This window comes from Paramormyrops kingsleyae, chromosome 11 (genome assembly GCF_048594095.1).
Source record: "Paramormyrops kingsleyae isolate MSU_618 chromosome 11, PKINGS_0.4, whole genome shotgun sequence".
NCBI classification, from domain to species: domain Eukaryota; kingdom Metazoa; phylum Chordata; class Actinopteri; order Osteoglossiformes; family Mormyridae; genus Paramormyrops; species Paramormyrops kingsleyae.
In genome coordinates, this window is record NC_132807.1 from 3,246,590 (window position 1) to 3,259,743 (window position 13,154).

At 49.6% G+C, this 13,154-nt stretch overlaps 3 protein-coding genes across 5 annotated transcripts; 2 read left to right on the forward strand and 1 right to left on the reverse strand.

Moving 5' to 3' along the window:
• Positions 1-18: 18 nt before the first annotated feature.
• prmt7 (protein arginine methyltransferase 7) lies at positions 19-6,299 on the forward strand. 3 transcript variants are annotated; one of them, XM_023819792.2, is made up of 17 exons: positions 20-271; positions 734-770; positions 896-1,045; positions 1,204-1,312; positions 1,412-1,524; positions 1,614-1,843; positions 1,981-2,161; positions 2,427-2,554; positions 2,734-2,872; positions 2,970-3,053; positions 3,160-3,207; positions 3,287-3,376; positions 4,454-4,615; positions 4,704-4,778; positions 4,985-5,145; positions 5,859-5,955; positions 6,054-6,299. In XM_023819792.2, exons 1-17 carry the CDS (start codon positions 177-179, stop codon positions 6,213-6,215), a joined length of 2,061 nt encoding a protein of 686 aa, XP_023675560.2. In that variant the 5' UTR covers positions 20-176; the 3' UTR covers positions 6,216-6,299. The 3 variants fall into 3 exon arrangements, with proteins under 3 accessions (XP_023675561.2, XP_023675562.2, XP_023675560.2); XM_023819793.2 differs by lacking the exon at positions 734-770 and having other exon boundaries at positions 19-271; XM_023819794.2 differs by lacking the exons at positions 5,859-5,955; positions 6,054-6,299 and having other exon boundaries at positions 19-271; positions 4,454-4,638; positions 4,985-5,122.
• On the reverse strand, positions 6,293-8,771 carry ciapin1 (cytokine induced apoptosis inhibitor 1). Its single transcript, XM_023819804.2, has 9 exons — positions 8,633-8,771; positions 7,981-8,143; positions 7,733-7,876; positions 7,557-7,636; positions 7,311-7,479; positions 7,152-7,225; positions 6,941-7,059; positions 6,757-6,838; positions 6,293-6,485 (listed from the first exon to the last, which is right to left on the reverse strand). The coding sequence occupies exons 2-9, from the start codon at positions 8,135-8,137 to the stop codon at positions 6,375-6,377; spliced, it is 936 nt and encodes a 311-aa protein (XP_023675572.2). The 5' UTR covers positions 8,138-8,143; positions 8,633-8,771; the 3' UTR covers positions 6,293-6,374.
• Positions 8,766-13,062, forward strand: LOC111848073 (ubiquinone biosynthesis protein COQ9-B, mitochondrial-like). Its single transcript, XM_023819801.2, has 9 exons — positions 8,766-8,853; positions 9,345-9,537; positions 9,733-9,889; positions 10,548-10,690; positions 11,253-11,337; positions 11,465-11,569; positions 12,081-12,236; positions 12,615-12,668; positions 12,749-13,062. Exons 1-9 carry the CDS (start codon positions 8,796-8,798, stop codon positions 12,782-12,784), a joined length of 987 nt encoding a protein of 328 aa, XP_023675569.2. The 5' UTR covers positions 8,766-8,795; the 3' UTR covers positions 12,785-13,062.
• Positions 13,063-13,154: the final 92 nt, after the last annotated feature.

Here is a 13,154-nt window from a genome sequence, read left to right on the forward strand (position 1 = left end):
TCTGCTCAGTACGCATGTGTGTCCTGAAAACGCATCTCGGAGGCCCGGCTATCAGCGTCACTCGGGCCATGTGACCAACATCTGACAAAGATGGCGGCCTCCGTATAGAAAATGCTTTAATCGGTTCGCACGGCGGGACGTACTTCACGTGTTGTGGTACAAATCGAAACAGAACCATGAAGACATTCTGCGGCCGAGCAAACCCTATCACGGGCGCGCTGGACTGGGTCGAAGAAAGCGAGGAGTATGATTACCATCAGGAGATCGCCAGGTGGGAAAATGGGGGAGGGGAGTCACGTCGTTTCATTTTCAGACTCGCGCTGCTTGTTAGGATAAGTTAAATGGAAAATAGAGAAATGTTTGGCGTTTGTGTTCAGCTAGAAATGTCTAGATATCTGGGTACAGAAAAGGTGATGTGTGTTTGTGGTGAGAGTAATACCGATTAATGAGAAGTCCTTAAATGCCTTATTGCTTTTGTCCATATCACTCATGCTTATTGGATAAACGATTTTTTCTTCCGTAAAATTCTGCGTATTAGTACGATTTAGCTATGAAATGGCTGGTTTGGATATTCTCATGCATGTGTCCTTTAAGTGAACGTTTCAGTTTATCCTCTTGATGACTCAACCCCGCTTGATTTTCAAGACAGAAAAAAATTACATTATCGAGACGATACCCGACCGATATGTGTGTGTTTTTCTATGCGCTGTGTTCACACATCCCCTCGCCATAGGTCCTGCTACGCAGACATGCTTCATGACAAAGACAGGGTGAGTGTATCTGGTGGCTGTCTGTGTGGTGCTGACTGCGTTATGCCGTGTATATATTTCCATTTAGTAGGTTCTGAGCTTTACTGTGTACAGATAGTTTTCTAAGTAAGCTGTCTTGCCAACAGAATGAAAAGTACCAGCAGGGTATCCGAGCGGCAGTTAGCAGAGTGAAGGCTCGAGGGGAGAGAGCCATCATCTTGGATATTGGCACAGGAACAGGACTTCTGTCCATGATGGCCAGCAGTGCTGGCGCTGATTACTGCTATGCTGTGGAGGTGAGACTCACTGTGCATGTGACTGTACCTCCTGCCTCTATCCTGGCTGGTTGTAATTCCAGTCCTTAACCTGACCTTGTGTATAACCCCCCCAATTGATCTGGCCCCGCCCCCTTCCCCATATCTCACCCTCCTGGATCTCACTTTGCCCCTCACAGGTCTTCAAACCCATGGCTGAAGCAGCCATTCAGATTGTGGAGCGAAACGGCTTTGCTGATAAAATTAAGATCATCAACAAACACTCAACTGAAGTCACAGTGGGCCCAGGTCAGGAAGTCTGACACACACACACACACACACACACACACACAAACACACACAGAGCTGTTTACAGTAACTTATGTTTTTCTCTGCTGCTCCTTACAGATGGAGACATGCAACAGCGAGCCAACATATTGGTGACTGAGCTGTTTGACACTGAGCTGATTGGGGAGGGGGCTTTACCCAGCTATGAACATGCGCATCTGTACTTGGTGCAGGTAAAGTCACTGCCAGATCCCCCAGCTGCAAGTGTGAGTGACCGACTGCACGTGCAGCTGCGTAACTACTGTCTGCATTGCTTCCCCAGGAGGGCTGCGAGGCAGTGCCACACCGTGCCACGGTGTACGCGCAGCTGGTGCAGTCAGAGCAGCTGTGGAGCTGGGCACAGCTGCTGCCCATGCAGGTTGGGGACCGAAGGCTCCTGCCCCCTCCCTCTATGGGCCGTTGTGCAGGAGCGCCCTCTGTCTGTGACATCCAGCTCAGCCAAGTGCCACCCGACACCTTCACGGCCCTGAGTCCCCTGTGCACCATGTTCAGGTGGGTGCAGCCCTTCTCTTTCTGCTTCCAGGGGGTATTTGTGTTTCAGCAAGGCATCCTGGGAGGCCGCCTTCCCTCCCTGAGCTGCCACTTCTGCATCTGTCCAATCGTGAGTTGTTTGTCCGTTCTCCGTGCAGCGTGGACTTCAGCCAGCATGTCAGCAGTGCTCCTGCGTCATACTCCTTCCGGTTCCAGGCTCTAGCCAGCGGTCAGGCCCAGGCTGTTCTGTCCTGGTGGGACATAGACATGGATCCTGACGGCACCATAGTATGCTCCATGGCTCCCAGCTGGACCTACCAGGACCCCCGGTCCTACCCTGTAAGATCTGCTTATCGGCAGCCTGCCCCTTTTGACCGGACATTCCTGCTTTATTGCCACCTGACCAGCGCTTATGGAAATTGGCAGTGCTTGCTACTGTTGGAGATACCGTGACAACAGGGGATTAATAATTAGGGCATAGCACAGATAGAGAATAAGTACATTATTAATGTGGGGAGCGCTGTGTTCTGTGTATGAGCTCATTTGTTGCATGATTGGCCGAGCTGAGCATGCATCCTCATGATTGGCTGTGCTCTGTCTGTAGTGGAGGGATCACTGGATGCAGAGTGTGTATTTCTTACCTGGAGAGCAGAAGGTATCTGAAGGGGAAGAGCTTAGTCTAAGGGTTTCGCACGATGACTACAGCCTCTGGTACAGCCTGCACTCCTACAGGTAAACTCACACAGCTGCTGTGACATTCAGATGGCGTTCAGCCCTGGTTCTTCCTTGCAAATGGACACAAACACACACATTCCTTCAGTAATCATAGGCACACACATCTGTTGGGTACTGGCAATATCGTCTTGGCCTGCTATCTTCGTACATCGTGGAGGTTAATTTTTTTTGTGCAGCCAGCAGGGCGGCAAGATGGAGGTGGTCCCCAGTCGGCCGTACTGTTCATGTCAGGCACACCTGGTGTGGACCCGGCCTCGGTTCGGTGAGCTGAATGATCCCCGGCGGACAGAGACCTATGTGCGGGCACTGCAGAGTGTGAGTCATGTGATAAAGTGTGTCCAATGGAGGACTGTGCTGTGTGCTAGGGTGTCTATTGTGGACTGTGGGGACGGTCTGTGTGTTTGTGTCGCAGGTCCTGAGTGCAGACAGCGTATGCCTGAGCGTCAGTGACGGGAGTCTGCTTCCTGTCTTCGCCCACCTGCTGGGCGTGAAGAAGGTGCTGTCATCTTCCTCACACTCTCCTTCCTCCCTGCAGACACATCATGCAGTCTGGGTGTTTCCTTACACACGAGAGATGAACGCATGTCTGCCTGTCCTTACAGGTCTATAGCCTGGAGAGCTCCGCATTGTCTAAGCAAGTGGTGGAACAGGTGAGCCGGTGAGCCATGCACTGCGACACTCGCCGTAAAGCCGGCACGTCCCACACCCACGCTCTGTCTGTCCGCCCAGGTGCTGGAGGCCAACTCTCTGAGCGATGGGGTTCAGGTGCTGAGTGGCAGACTGGACCAGCTCACCACCAGCGATCTGGGGGGGGCACAGGTACGTGACCCACCTCTACCTCAGCTGTGCAGTGCAGGGGAACCGTTCACTGGCCCAATGGCGGAATCCATTTGGACAGCCGAAGGCTTGGAATGCGTGTGGATCCTTCCGAGCGCTCCTGTAAAGTTACTTACCTGTTTTAGGTAAAGACCAAATTATATCTGACTCCAATTTAATTAAAGATCTTTATGGCAATTTTAGTCATGACATTTCTGTTATTTAGATTACTCCTGGGCTGTGCCTTCTATTGCTGAACTCCCACGAATCCCGGACAGTGGGGCACACCGGATTCGCCTCGGCCGATAGGGCAATCCGTGGATCTGCTATGTAGGTTTACAAGTTGGGAAATCACTACAATGCAATACAGTGCCAGCCTAGATACCCGTCAGGACCCGGCGACCCATAACGCCTCAGAGGCTCAGCTGACACTTGCCGAATCTGAGCTAGTGAGGGCCACAGAGGTTAAGCTGGTCTTTTACCGTAACTTAGAGGCGGAGCCGGTATTCACCATAACTCAACTTGGGCAGTCGGAATTTAGCTGCAGGTTTCTGGCCGCCCAGTGGGGGTGAGGTGTCCCTTTTGATGTAGTGATCGCGTGATTTGGGTCCAGTCTTGTCAGAGCCGGTGGACCTTTGCTTCAGGACACTGGGTGGAGCATTACAGGCTTGCCAGAGCTCAGACCGACGGGGCCTGCAAGGCCTGCGGCCTTACAGCAGTTTTCCTCGATCCTCATGGACATGCCCAGCAACCTTTTTATAACTGTTGGCTAATTATTTATGACTCTCACTGCACCATTTGCACACTGCCTGCAGTGTGGGCAGTTTAATATAATGCTATTTTTACATACTGTCTTTGAAAAGTATTTTTACATGTAGCCTTTTATTTATGTCCTATTTATCTTTGTTCTTATCCTACCACTCCTCCCATTTTTATTTATATACATTCTCTTTTATGTATGGTCACAAATAGCAAGGTTTTCATTGCACTGCAAGTTGTACCAGCATAACTGCATGTGAAAAAATAAAATCTTCAGTCTTGAACCTGAGGTTAGTGGTCGCATTGGTCTGTTTATCTCAGGTGTCTGTGCTGATCGGAGAGCCGCACTTCAGCACCAGCTTGCTGCCCTGGCATTCCCTCTTCTTCTGGTACTGTCGGACAGCCCTGGCCCAGTTGCTGCAGCCCGGCGCTGTCATTCTGCCCCGCTCTGCCACGCTGCACATGGTCGCCGTGGAGTTCCGGGTACGCTGGCTCGGAGGTCACAGGTGAGGCAGTACGGACCATTTTCAGTGTCGAAAGAACCCAGTCGATCTCTCTGACTCCCTCCCAGGATCTGTGGAGAATCCGAGCTCCCTGTGGGCTCTGTGAAGGCTTTGATGTCCGTCCCATGGATGAGATGATCCAGGTGAGAACTAAAACCTGGAACTTGAGGGTGGCAGTGTTAGGCCCCAATTACATAGGTTCATGAGAATGTGTGTTTACAACACATTAAATATGCACTGGATTGACATGGGGGCTTTTATCCAAACTGACTTCACATTAGATATAGAAATGCAGTTTAATCGATGATGGTATAGGGAGTGAATTCTGCTGGTTCTCTCCTGCTCTCAGCGTTCCCTGGACTTTCGGGAGTCACGGGAGGCCGAACCACACTACCTGTGGGAATACCCCTGCCGTGCCCTGACTCAGCCCTGTGCTGTCATGACCTTTGACTTCACACAGTTTGTCCCTGAGCAGCCAATCAGCAGCCAGGGATCAGTCTCCATTGTAAGGTGAAGTCTCACATGTTCTTAATGTCTTGGCTGGTTACCACATGTTGTGGTTTCTTCTTCCCCCCCAATCAGGAGTCAGGAGCCACTTGTGTAGATCTTCAGATTCAGTCTTTATTGCAACAGCGAGGTTACAACCAAGGCTGGACAATCTGCAGGAGTGTGTCCAATACTGTTTTACACCAATTTTTATACAAGTCCTTATTCAATTATATCTCGTCACTTGAGCATCATCATTCACAATCATTGTTTTTTCCCTTAATCCACACCCCTAGGTGATGTTTGTCCATTTCTTTTACTATTTGGTCCCTCGGCGGAACATAATGGTGACGCAACCATCTCCACTTGATTTTTAAAAAATGCTCAGCTGTGAACTTCTGGTGAACTCAGGCGTTTAGTAGTAAACCTTGGCAGCTTCAGGCTTTTGCACATCGACTAACTAGAGGGTTGATAATATATTTGCCCTTTGACATAGTGATAAAATATACACTAATAAAAGTGGATATTCATAGATTGAGGACTAACACAGTAGCTAACAAAACTCTTAGGCCAATACAAGGTGCAAATACATACTCAATTGATTACATTATGGATATTTGGCATACTTAATATCATAATACTTATATTCTACGTTATATAGTGCTAAATAATATTCCATGCACACACCAGAACTGGGACAGAAGAAAGGTCATTCCCGCCCTGATGTTGCTTTGCAGGAGTGGCCGTTGCCATGGTGTGGTTCTGTGGATCGAATACCAGCTGACCGATGACATCACGGCAAGCATGGGCCTGATTAGGCCGGTCAGTGAGCAGGTACATGTGACATCACCATGCTGTGAGCCACCACCTTGTTCAGAATGTTTATAAACACGTTCGGAGTAAGTCTGACTCTGCCCCCTCCTCCTCCACAGGGTGTCTGCCAGTGGAGCCCCCACCAAAAACAGGGGGTATATTTCTTCAGCTCGCCCAGAGACACTGTTGGGGATGGACAGGCTGCAGTCAGCTACAATCTGACCTTTGAGCCCAGCATCGGGGATATCAGAATGCAGTATTCAGTAACTAGCGACCCATGACTCCATTTCAACATCATAAACAGCTCACATACTGTCACCTAATTCTGTACTTGTGTTTCAATTAAAAACAACAACTCTGGAGGACTCATTGTTTCTTTATTTCTAGTGATTTCATTCATTTTTTGGGGGGAGGGGGGGAGGTGAACACAGTGTGTACGGCTAAGCATCACTGAGGCGAGTGTTGTCCAGGAGGATCTTCTCCCCGGGTTTGAAAGCGGGCATCCCCATGTAAGGGCAGCTGGCACAGCGGAAGGCATCGCCTAGGTAACACTGCAATGCAGATCAAAGGGTCACACCAGAAGGGCATGTCAAGGTTATATTGCACTACTATGTCATTTTAGACAAAACAGTGCTGAATATGTACATGTAACTCCCAGAAGCATTCCAGGGATCATGATGACTCATCCAAACAGAATAAAAATCACAGCCATGTGGGACTCAAAGGTCAGACACAAACTGACCAGCTGGTAAAGCTTGGCACCAGCCAGGATTCTGCTCGCTGTGGACTTGGGGCGGCTTGGCATCAGGCGGCCATACTCACGCTTCCGCAGGCTGACTTGGGCTGGTTGTTTTTCTTTGCCTTCACGCTCTCCTGCTCCAGCTCCTCTGCCAGGCCACATGTGCTGGTTGAGGGAAGAGGCAGGACACCCTGAGATAGGGCAGCACTGGGCCGTTGCGCGACACACAACAACGTCTCAGTGGCTCCCTGTGTGCACATGTCTCACCAGTTCTTGCAGGCCTTCTTCTTGGTGGCTCCATCCCCACAAGTTGGGGCCTTCAGGGAAGCAGGATCAGGCTTCTTCAGGTCATCGGCATCAAGGAATGTATCCGAATCCAAGAGGTCCTGCAGAGTGGCAGGGTCAGCATGTCTGCACCACTGTCCCACACTGGGCTGATAACCCCCATTCCATCTCCCCAGTCTCAGTCTACACCCACCACATCCTCGTCGTCCATGTCGTTAGCAGACAGAGTCCACCTCTTAGCAGCAGTGGGGTCAAGCTCTGGTTTCTCTGCATGCAGGAGGAAGCAGTGAATGAGAATAGAGAAAAAGGAGGCACCAGAGAAAGGTGAAGTCTGATGGGGAGCAGCGGGTACCTGGTATGGACGTCTTCTTGGCAAAGGAAAGCTTGAGCTGGCTGGAGGAGCCAACCTCGAAGTCCGGCTTGCAGGCGGACAAGCGCACACTCATCACCGTGACGCCCTCCAAGACGGCGGCCTTCCCCAGGGCAGCGGCTGCGGCAGCACTCAGCAAGCCTGAGCTTACCTGCAGGAGGAGGGATAAGGATGACTGCAGCGTCGACACATGGAAAATACAAAAGGGAACAGGAACATGGGCCTCACCTGCGTGACTGACACCATGCCTGACAGCTTCAGAGCTGACTGCAGCTTCGACAGGGTTCTCAGGGCTCTGCCCTCTGCTTCTGAGCACAGAATAGGCCAGGGTCAGAGGTCACGCGTCAGAGGGTTATCCTGTTTAAATTCCACCACTGACCCGTGATTTGCCACAAGCCGCCCACCTGTGATTGGCTCCTCCAGTACCATCTTCCCGCCAGGCTTCATCACCCGTGCCACCTCTGCCAGCATCTCAGGGCTGTGTACCAGGGCGCTGTCTGGCGCCAGGCCAGACAGCACCCAGTCATAGGTGGATTCTGCATGGGACGCTGGTACAGGACGAGATGACCGGAGATCAAACATGTCACCTTTGTTAATGCAAGCTAAAGTGTTCTTAATGCATTTATTCAAGGCCCACCTCATGTACACTTACACAGCAGTAGTCTCTCCACATTTTCCATTGACACCAGGACTTGGCTGCCCACTGCAGCCCCCACAACCTCCGCCAGCTCCTTCAGAGCAGCTGGGGGGGAAGGGTGACTCCATAGCAGCAGCACCCGGTCCCCAGCTTGCAGCCCCAGGTCTGCCATGAGCTCCTAAGGGTAGGGAACATGCAGCAGAGAAGTGAATTCGCGGGGAGGGAGGGTTATCTGCCCCACAAATCTTTAGTAAAGCTTCCTAGAACTCCTCGTTTTATTCGCTTATTCATTTGCTTAATCTATCCGATTGTTAAAAGTACATCAGTTACACACCAGAATTCATGCAAAAAATAAACAAATTAAACAAACATTACAGCCTGCACGTACACAGTGGCCCCGCGACCTCCCACATCCTGCAACACCTGCATCCGCTCTCCTCTCTTCACTCCCCCATTTTTCCCCGGTCCCGCTGCCACTATCTCCTTTCCTGCCTCTCCAGTACCTCAGTGGTCTTGTTCGGATCTATGTTATTATATCTATACAAGTATCTATATTAGTTATTATACGGACTATCATACACATGATACAGTTAATGGCGCACCGCCAAGAACCCAGGAGAAACAGCCGACAAAAAGCTCTGACATTCGGAACAGCGGTCGTTCTTACCTTGCGTAGTAACAAGCGTGTATAGACTGTTGGACTCAAAAATATCCGTTGAGAATGGGGACGACACCGCTCCACCGAACTCAGTACAGCAGCACCGCACCGTGATGGTATCACACTGTCTCATAGTGATGACGTCGCTTATAGCCGCCCCATGTGACTTGCGATGGCGATCCTTCGTGGGGCGTTACGGACAATTTGGTTTGTCCGGGGTATCAGCAGCGGTGAGTGTCAGGCTGCACTAAGCATTTTCAACTATAAAAAGGACAAGCTAGTAGTTTCACGAACGTCGGTGATTGTTTTGTTTATTGCACTGTTAATGATTTTAGGGCTGAAGTGATTATGAAGAACATGATCGCTTCTGGTAATCTGACCGCTATCTAAATACAGGCTGAGTGTTCCATATTGTGTGAGTGAGAGAGAGCGAGAGAGAGAATTAAAGCACGAGTACGTCCGCCCCCAAGAGAGCAATGTAAGGTGCAGGGGCGCCGCCAGAAATCTTGGGCCCCATGAAAGATTACAATTTTGCCCCCCCCCCCTTTTTGCGAAAAGGTAAAGCCCCTAACAGGGCCCCATGTCAGTGCTGAGCCCCTAGAATTGTTCTAACCTTTCCCCCCCTGGCGGTGCCCCTGGTAAGCTGTATCAGTGTCACCAATTGTGGGTAGTGAAAATGAGTGGCCATGTTCCAGGTTGATTATATTTTGTGCTTTTCCAGTCAGGGCTATTGGTTCTGGGACACTACAGGGCACCAGAAGCAGATCGCAAGTTATCCACCACCCTGCCCTGCTCCACCTGCAAGCTGCTCCATTCTTCTCCTCTTCCTCCACACATAAGCAGCACCAAGCCCACACACCTGAGAAGTTTGCTGATCATGGATCCGAGCAGGAGGCAACAGAACCCAGTGGGAGGTTGGATCTCTGATAATTACCGCATTTCTGACACATTGTTTTGACAAATGAGATTTCAAACTGCGATAGGAAGAGTTATCATCACCTTCAGCTTTAGTCCTAGTATTATTTTGGTTTAATGAGGCAGAGATTAACTATCTGTGGTGACCCCCACCCTTTGTGGTAATGGCTGGATAATGCTACTTGGCTATGTAGGCCTACTAACCGTGCTGAGAAGGAAGAGGAGGAGCAGGAGAAGCAGGAGGAGGTGTACGAGACCGAGGAGGAGCTGAAGAAGCGGATCCTCACAGCTGCACTGGAGTTTATCCCAGAGCATGGCTGGTCTGTGGAAGCCATAGCAGCTGGGGCTGAGGTGACGGGAAAGGGAGTTTGCTGCGAATGTCTCTGTGTGCCTTAAGGCCAGTTCATACTTCACTTTCCTGTGTGCACTGACAGTCCGCACATAGGGTGAGTGACGTGAATTTCGTCAACAGGGTTGTGCATGTAGCCCCGATTTTAATGTCATTCCTAATGGTGTGCGTCAACTGTAGATATGCTAGGAGATTGACTAGGTGTTTCCAGTAGGTGGCAGCACTGACTTTCACAGAGCAGAGGTCAACAAACTAAAAGATGAGTAGTTGTTGTTGTCGCTGTAGGAAGTACAGAGGTACCCACTTATCTAATCTTTCATAATGTCCAGATATTATACCACTGTGCTAATTTTGTCACAAGGATTTCAAAATGATGTGCTATGCTGTATTGCGTTACATTATACTGCGCAAGCCTAGTAACAACTTGTAAAGTGTTCATAAAAAGTTTAGCAATTTCACAACGCTGCTTGTATTTGTGTTTGTTTCAATACTTGTGTCCTCTCCTGGTCTGGTAGGATATCATTGCTGTATGCATGCACCAACTGCGACCATCTGCATGCATGGACAAATGTAGAATGTACACAAGAGTGCACAACCATGCAGGTATGAGGAAACGTGAAGCACAAACTAGGCTTAACACTGCTATGCGTTGTTCCCCAGACTCTAGGCCTGTCTACAGCCTCTGCTGGGATTTTTACCAATGGAGCCGGTGAACTGGTCCTGCACTTTGTGTCACAGTGCAACGCTCAATTAGTCCAGCTCCTGGAAGAGCAACAACGGCAGGTGCAACTGGGCCAGGCAGGGTGAGAAACCTTTCACACACACCGGCGTGTTTATATGGGTGTATATGCTGAGAACGCCACCATCATAGGCTGACGGGAGGAGCTGAGGCTGCTGATAGGAGACTAACCTCTCCCTGCATGTCAGCAAGGCTAAGGAGCTGCTCATTGACATCTGGAGGTTCCTTACAGTCCCAGCTAGAATTCCATGGGAGTCGACATTACTGAGGGTCTCGCTTAATGACGTCACACCCCAGCAGTCATCAGGAAGGCCCACAAATATCTGCTGTGACACCTTATTCACCAAATCCTACCTTCAGTACATCTCCTACATGTATATGCTTTTGTACATATATACAATGTGTCTTCCTGTCTACGGTTCTGTTTCCTGTATGTTATAGTTATTGTTGGCTGCTGTACCTATTTTGAACTTAATTCTGCATTTTTTTTCTCGCATTTTTCTGCTGCTATGGTCAGCAGGAGACACGCAAGAAATTAATTTCATTGTGTTTTGTACACAAGACAGCGAAACAGCTTGAATTTTGAACCTTGTTGGAATGGAGTGTAAACCTACCATCTCTTTCAGGCCCAAAGAGAAGGCGGAGTTTCTGAGGGACGCCCTGCAGACCCGGCTCAGAATGCTGGCCCCATACATGGACTCGTGGCCACAGGTAAGCTGCACGTGCTCACAGGTGCCTCTGCTTGTGAGCTCCCCTCCTGTGCCTTAACCCTGTGTACTTCTTCACTCCCCATGTGTCTGAATGAATGATGGTGCTGTCCCTCTGTTGTGCCATGCAGGCCTTGAGTACACTGCTGCTGCCCCACAACGTCCCCAGCAGCCTGAAGTGCCTGTCCACCCTGGTGGATGACTTGTGGTACTACGCCGGAGATCGCTCCACCGACGTCAGTCTGCGATTGTCACTGTGTGCTTCCCACACCTGCAGTACACCAACATGCCTAGCATGTAGCGCCAAAAACCAGGGACTAACTGGTGAAAGTGCATAATCCTAGTAAGGAGATTGTCAGCTGGTGTGCTCATCTTCTGGGCCCAGTGGGAGAGCACATACTGGTACTCAGTTTACCCCAGCTACTCCATATTAGTGTGTAAGCTCAGAGAGCAAGGAGACTGTCTGGCATAAATTTGTGGCTATTCCTGTTTGAAACTTTAGTGGGGAACTTCATACACATTCAAGTAGTTCTCATGTTGTTGAATTTATTGTAGCCAGAAGATAGATCAAATTCTGTTATAGTAGATTGCCAGTTAACTCCGCTCCCCCCTTGAAGAAATGCTATCTTCCCCTCTGCAAACCCTACAGCTAGAGGAAGTCTTGTCACACTGCTGTGATGAAGCCATGTTAGGTGGTTGGCTTTACACTCCACAATGACGTCTCGCCATGAATGCGCTCTCCCGCAGATGCGCTGGTATAGCCGGCGCCTTGCGCTCACGGCGGTCTACAGCACCACGGAGCTGGTCATGGTGCAGGATTCTTCTCCTGACTTCCAGGACACCTGGACGTTCCTGGATAGTCGCATCCAGGACATGATGAACGGCGCCTGCATGGCTGAGCGGGTATATCCTCTGTGTGCACTTGGTATATAGTCAGGGATTGACATAACTAGTACACATTCACCTTCAATATGTATGGTTAGTGCAATTTGTATATTTTCTAATATATTCTTTTACTACTCACATTGAGTCGCCTGCACTTTCGCAATTTCGTTGTCAAGTGACAATGACAATTAAGATAATCTTATCTTATTTTAACCTATATTTGTCATATCGGTGCAAATGCACATAAGATACGTAAGGATTCACGCTGTTACAACAATTGATTTTAAAGGGGAATGCGTACTTGCGTACCAGTTATGTCAATCCCTGTATATAGGTCTTGGAAGTGCTGGGTCATGAGTCTTGTGTATTTGTTCCAACTAAACTTTTCATCTGTAGGTACGTTCCACTGGGGAGTCGGCGGTGCAGGGGATTATGGGCGCTGCAATTACGGTGAGCAGGCCTGCTGACTGGCTTCCTGTATAGCAGTTTGTCTGACTTGAGCTTGCTGATTACCAGTTTCTCTCTTCCAGCTAAAGAACCTAACGGGGCTGAACCAACGATGGTGAAAGAGGCCTGTCTTCAATCCTTCAATGGCATCAATATCTGCAGTACTGGTCTTCTGCCATTATCTAAAGGGGAACGTGATTTAATCTCATTGTTTAAGGGTGACTGACTTGCTGATGCATGTCCACAGCAAAGTCAAGCACAATCTAGCCTCCCCACCCCACCCCACCCCACCCCACCTGGAACCAAGAGTTTGAAAATGTGTGTTTATGTTTGAATGCAAAGGATGTTGAACCTGTCATGTTGTGTGGAAAAACGTGATTAAAACACACCAAACTGCTTCTGGTCTGGGCCCAGCTTTTACCTCTGTAAAGTAAGTGTGTGTGTGTGTGTGCGCACACGTGTGCCAGTAAAGCACGGGGGGAGGCAGGC